The sequence below is a fragment of the Accipiter gentilis genome, chromosome W (genome assembly GCF_929443795.1).
Source record: "Accipiter gentilis chromosome W, bAccGen1.1, whole genome shotgun sequence".
NCBI classification, from domain to species: Eukaryota; Metazoa; Chordata; class Aves; order Accipitriformes; family Accipitridae; genus Astur; species Astur gentilis.
Genome location: NC_064918.1, coordinates 230,715 through 237,202, shown reverse-complemented (window position 1 = coordinate 237,202; position 6,488 = coordinate 230,715). Strand labels below are relative to the sequence as shown.

The following is a 6,488-nucleotide window of genomic DNA, read 5'->3' as shown; positions in this document are numbered from 1 at the left end:
CCCTTCAGGCGTCTGTACACAGGCGCACCCTCGCCCGAGACAACGCAGCTCAAAGGGCCCATCCCATTGGCATGTCTGAGGATCACGCACGTAGACCAACGGGTAAGGGCCTTTCTCTTCCGTGCTCGTAAAACGTCGTTGTGCCGCTGTCTGCTCCAGGTCCCCTCGAACTGTTTGATTTAATGAAGTTAACGCAGTTAACAGAAGACGCTGTGTACGGAGAACAGGTGTGTTATCCTGTAACCAGGAGGACTCCTCCTGCTCCCCCTCCCTAAGCCGATCGAGCAGGGTCTTTAAGGTTCAATGTGCTCATTCTACAATGGCCTGGCCGGTGCTATTATAAAAGATGCCATTTTTACTTAACAAGCTGAACAAGGTAAAATTATTACAATAGCTAAAATCACAATAACTACAACAATGCACATAATTCTTTAAGCCAACCCCTTACCCCTAATGACCCAAACCATGAGGACTATGAGGAAGATGAACCATCCATACATTCTTGTGCCATCTTGCTCCGCGAACTCAGCCCAGCAATCGGTAGGTGCCAGCTTTCCATGGCGGTCCCCACAGAGCCAACGATGGCCTCACTGTACACCAGCCCAATGCCCTTCGGAAAATCCCGGTATTTATACATTTGCAGAGGAACGGGTTTCAGCACACGTGGCCAGCAGGTGCCAAAAGTCCACCTCGGTTACAATCTATGACGCATGTGCTCGCTGGCCAGGCACGCTGCAAGAGTCATAGCCATCTTGTCTATTGGTTCGTGGGCTTTACGATATAGTTGCGATGCACAGAGAATCTTGACCTGTTATGTTAGCCAAGGTGACCTATACATTAGTTTTCGGCTGAGGTAGTATTGATATTGCCACATCATCTATGATGCTCCAGATGATGATGGTCATGCAAATCGAGCAGGAGTCTGTCATGGGCCTGTATCTGTGGAAACACAATCAACCTCGTTCCCAGGTTATTAATGGTAATAGACCTTACCCCTAATTTTGACTTTAACTAACTTTTACGTTTACCCCACACTGTCTTCCCGTAATCACACTATGTTTAATCGACTTATGCTTAACACACTTTTTACCTAAAGCAAATTCTATATACAATAAGGCACACTGTTCTAAAACCCTCTCTGAAGGACTCAATGTCCGCTAGTCGTCTAAAGTGTAATACTCTATTAGTCAGAATCTGTCAGATCACTGGTTCCCATGCCACTGCAACCAATTGGTCAGCTCTGTCATTTCCCATTTCTCATCTGCACATGCCGCTCCTACCAAAGATTTCTACCAAAGGGGCCATATCGTCATTAATGATACCGCAAAGATTCCACACCCACTGGATATCTCCCACAAGGTTCTGGACATCATGTAACGTTGAAATTTCTCATGTTATTTGAACCTTCTGAGGTTTAACATTGCTAGCATCTATGTGCCACCCCAAATACTTCCAAGGTGCTGCCTTTTGCACCTTTTCAGGAGTGATTATTACTCCGCGATGGCTTAAGATGTCCTGCAATTGAGTTAAAATTTCATCCTGTGGCAAGTTCCTTCCCGCTATCAAAATGTCATCCATATAATGATAAATGATTAACTGAGGAAACTGCTTTCTTACAGGCTCTAATGCCCAGGCCACATACACCTGACACATCGTGGGGGAATTGCACATTCCTTGCAGTAACATGACCCAATGGGATCTCTTGTAGGGCTCTGCCTTGTTAATCGATGGTACCAAAAAGGCGGACTGTTCAGCGTCATCTGGGTGCAAGGGAATGGTGAAAAAACAATCCTTTAGATCTATAATTAACAAATCCCATTCTTCTGGAAGCATAACTGGAGATGGCAAACCTGGCTGCAGGGCTCCCATACTGTGCATCACCGCATGCATAGCTCTGAGATCATGTAACAGTCTCCATTTCCCACTTTTCTTGGGAATGGTAAATATTGGTGTATTCTATGGACTAGTAGAAGGAACAACATGTCCCACTCTCTATTGGTCCTCAACTAACTCTTGTATTCTTAGCAGCCTTTCAGAATTTAGCAGCTACTGATCAATCCAAACAGGCGCATCTGTTTTCCAGCTAATTTTCAGGATTGGCTGCCCCTCAGTGACCGCTTCTAAAAAGGATGCATCACTAACATTGCCTTCATTTGGCTCAATAAATCACAGCCTATGAGGCCAAACAATTCAGTTGGGGTAGTCATGACATACGGACGCATCGTAACATGTTCACCGTCAGGGAACACAAACGGATAATCAGTAGCTGACTTACTAAGGTGGCTTATGTGCCCCCTATCCCTGCAATGCCAAAATTTGGACTGATTAATGGCCATGATGGAGGCCACATGCATCGTGAAATAATTGTAACATCAGCTCCTGTATTGGTTGTCATCGGTTTCTTGAGGATAACTCCGTCAGGCCCTTCCAATTGCACTACCTTTTCTGGTTTACCTCTTGTTGTGTCCATGGCAAAGTATACCTGCGTTTTCCCTGTGGAGCCAAATCCACCATCTCCATGTTGTACTTCACCTGGGTTCGGAACAAACGACCTGAATAGAACTAATTGTGCTATTCTGGTACCTTTAGGAATAGAAAGAGGAGGGGTTAAAACATGAATCATAATTTTCACAGTCCCACAAAAATCTGCATCAATAAGCCCTGGGACTACCAGAATTCCTTTTAGAGCTGTTGGAGTTGCCCCATTAAAAGTGCACTAAGCTCAAACCCCAATGGTCCCTTTATGTTGAATGTGTACTGTGGTTTCCACGTCCACCCTGGAGCTTCCTGCAGTGGCGGATCTGGTAGTTGCGAGGCTGCCTGAGGGCTGGCAGCCCAAGTCTCTTGCATTTGTGTTGTCACGCTCGGGGCCTTCACGCTTGGTGTAAAGTTTCCCTTCTTCCTGTATTCTTGGGTGGTATGGTTATCTTTCTTACAACTGTTGCACCATCTTTTTGTTAACAGAAACTCTACATTGGCTCTTGATGTGTTCAAGTTTACCACAATTAAAACACTTGACCGAGGGTTTCTTACTGGCTTTATTGATAAGCGGATTCCGTACTGACTCACAGCAGTCTTTAATTTCTCAAGGACTTTCCAGTGAAACGCCTCCCATCTTTTCTGTCCATTATTTTGTACAACAACTGGGAATGCTTGGAGCATAGTCCCTTCCACAATGGCATTTTTTATGACTCCCCTCCGATGCCTCGCCCTCTCGTCCACAGCGGCTACTGCAGGGAACTCCGCGTCTATCGCGGGCGCAGTTGGTTTCACCGTCTCTGGTTCCGAGAGGCGGGATGGATTAACGGGCGGTGGCGCGGATGGTTCTGCCCGGGGGCCGGCCGCGTCGGCCATTCCATGGCCGCCTGACGCGCGCCGCTGCAAGAGGGCGGAGGGGAGGGCGGAAAGGGAGGGAAGGAGGAAGGGGGCGGTGGAGGAAGTGCCGGAGGGGGGCGCAGATGACGGCTCAGCAAGCACAGGCTCAGGCAAAGGCTCAGTCCGCTCTCCCGGCAAGGGCGCCTGATATCCCCCGCGGGGGGGTGGGGTGGTGGTGTTCTCTGCCACAGTCTCCAACCCCCGCTGCCTCCCAGTTATCACCTCCGCGGGTGGCCGTTCCTCCCATGGATACTGCGGAGGGTGCACATCCGTCCCCACAGGAAAAACCTCCGTCTCTGCCGTACCCTCCCTGTCCATGCCCTCAGAGATGGACCACTCTGTGAACCCCGCTCCACGGCCGCCCACTCCGTATGAGTCTGACTCACTGTCCCCGAGGGCACTATCTCCCGCTGTTCCTGAGGCGGCGCTTCATCCGCAAACAAAGCAGCTCGCGCCGCCAACCAGCACGTCCCAGCCTCCCGTCCTTTCCGCGACCGCCTTCTCCACCTTCACCCAACTTTGTAATCGTTCAGCAGCTCCGCGCTCGCCCGCGAGCGCAGATTGGAACAAAGACTCCCGAATCTCTCCCCGTTTGGGGGGGTTTAAAACTTTTCTAGGAGCTCCAATGTCTCCCCGGCGCAACATCCATTGGATGCATTCGCCTGTGGGGCCCTTCCTAATCGTTCCTCGGGCCAATACCTTCAATAGGTTAATCACTTGCGCAAGATCCATCGTCGCCTGTGCGACCGATCACGTCGGAGTCACCACTATGTAGCGTTCGCTACATATCAAGGTGCCGCGATTAGATCACTGGTCGGCCCGGACCAGGGAAAGAGACAGATAACACACACAGTGTGAACACCAACTTCCGCTTTTATTGCGCAGTTGATTCCTTTTATACTAACAAGGGTAGGCGGGGTTACAGATAGGTCATAGGGCTGCGACTAACCCTCCGTCTTTCCGTAACATCGCGATATCTTCTGAACGCCGTTCCCTACACCCTTCGACTCAAATGAATTCATCATTGCGCATGATCGGATGTAGGCAGTACTATGATAATCAGTTACAATAATTTTTATGTATATGTATACTAATCTGATTAGTATGTAATTGTTACTCCATATAACCTGTTTGTGCTGAAGCTGTGGCATACATGCTAGGTGGAACTATCCCTTGTGCATCCAGCGCTGCAATAAACGAAGTGCCTGCTTCTTAACGTCACATTGGTGTTAAGGAGTTTTATTCCATATTTCAGTAACAGTGTTACCATTATCATTATTAGTTTCTTCTTTTCTGTTGTATTAAATTGTTCTTATCTCAACCCACGAGTTTTACTTTTTTCCCGATTCCCTCCCCCATTCCACTGGGTGGAGGGGGAGTGAGTGGCTGCATGGTGCTTAGTTGCTGGCTGGGGTTAAACCATGACAGCCTCTAAGTAGGCACAGTGACATTCGTGTCTTGATATATGGCATGTGTTCAGCAGTACTTAATTAACACACCTTGGCAGAGAACTTTATGATTAGCTTTGTCAAAAGAAAAGTTTTCCTTCCTTTATAAAATAAGAGCAAATAATATCACTTTTGCTTTATTCTAATGTTCATCTGTCATCACAGCTTTTTCACCATTACAAGCGCTCTAGTTTCTTTTTCTTCCTTTTCTCCCTCCATGTCTCTTGCTGCTGCCTATATGTAGACTCCTGGAATATTTTCTCCACTTGTTTTGCAGAGTCAGGACTCTCTTCTTCCAGCACATTAATAGCCTGCAAGGTGAAGGGAGTCTTCTCCCAGAGAAGTAGGTAGGTTATTCAGCAGCCTCACAGGTATCACAGTTGTATTTGTGCTGCTTGTTAAGAGGACTGACAAGGGAGGTGTGTAAGAGAGACTCATACCAAGGTTCATTCAGAAAATTTTCTGTCAGTAACATAATAGCCCATGTTGAGCCATTCACAGCATCACTTACATTTTCCAAGACATGTTTACCACAAGGCATGTCTGCAAAGATTATTCCAGGTTTAATAGAAAATTTATTCTGCAGCAGGTTCTGGATCCAGATGGCTTCATCTACATCGTTCTCATTGTGCAGAACCACAAACTTACAGAAAACGTCCTCACTATTCTCATTACTGCTGCAAACTCCCAGAGCCACGCTTGCAGGCTCCCCAATTTCAGCAGAGTGACTGCACAATTCATTAATTTGCTTGGAGTCTCTCTGACCTGTACTCATGTTGTTAGCCTTTTTGCTGCTATCTGGTGAAGGAGTTTGTTTGGAATTAGAACTGCCCATTACAACAAACTCACATGTTCAAAAATGATTTGCTGATGTGATTATTTTTGAAATAACACAAACTAGTTTGACTGGGGGAAGCTATTATTCATGCTAATGAAAGAAGACAGAAATGCTGAGAGAAAACCTGATAGTTCCTTTTATAGAAGCTAGTAATTAAGATACCGCACTAACAAAACCGCTGCCAAAACCCAAACACATGATTTTTAGCTTTACACACAAAGAACATGCAAGTACAACTCTTTCATGAGTGCATCGAGTACTACATATACCTCCAAATTAGAAAGATGACACAAAATTGCATCAAAGTCAGGGAAAAAGCAAAAATCAATATATGATATAGTGTGCTCTTTTAAATGGACATGTCAAAAACATACCAAATCCTGCAAAATGTAGAATATAAATATGACTAAACAAATACAAAGCGATGGATAAACATATGCTTTATCAAAGTTCTAAATGTGTTCCACAAGTGAGCTGAAGAAACACATGTGGACATATGGCAGAAGTGGGATCAGACCTAGAGGAATGAAAGATTTTAATTGGTTTAAATGGTAACTGGAGTAAACCTAGATGCTACAAAGTAATGTTATGCATGCAGTCTGTGAGAAGAGAGCATTGATTAAGGAACTCTAAGAACTTGCATCTGATCAAGATATTTAATTAATTTACACATACAACAATGCTATATGAGTACAGTGAGAAAAAGAAAATCAGGGAAAAGTGAAGTAATTTTGGGTAGCAAGCTTCCATTAAAAATTTTGTTCACTGCAAACTTGGGATTCTTTCTTTGTTTTGACAAACAGAAACTAATTTTAACCAAGCAGGAT

The 6,488-nt window shown here is 45.6% G+C and overlaps 1 protein-coding gene across 1 annotated transcript; it reads right to left on the bottom strand.

Annotated features, from left to right (window-relative positions):
• Positions 1-4,999: 4,999 nt before the first annotated feature.
• On the bottom strand, positions 5,000-5,598 carry TICAM2 (TIR domain containing adaptor molecule 2). The gene is given in 3 exon segments (XM_049794178.1): positions 5,000-5,164; positions 5,166-5,202; positions 5,204-5,598. Coding segments are annotated over 3 exon segments (597 nt in total).
• Between the last annotated feature and the right edge of the window lie 890 nt (positions 5,599-6,488).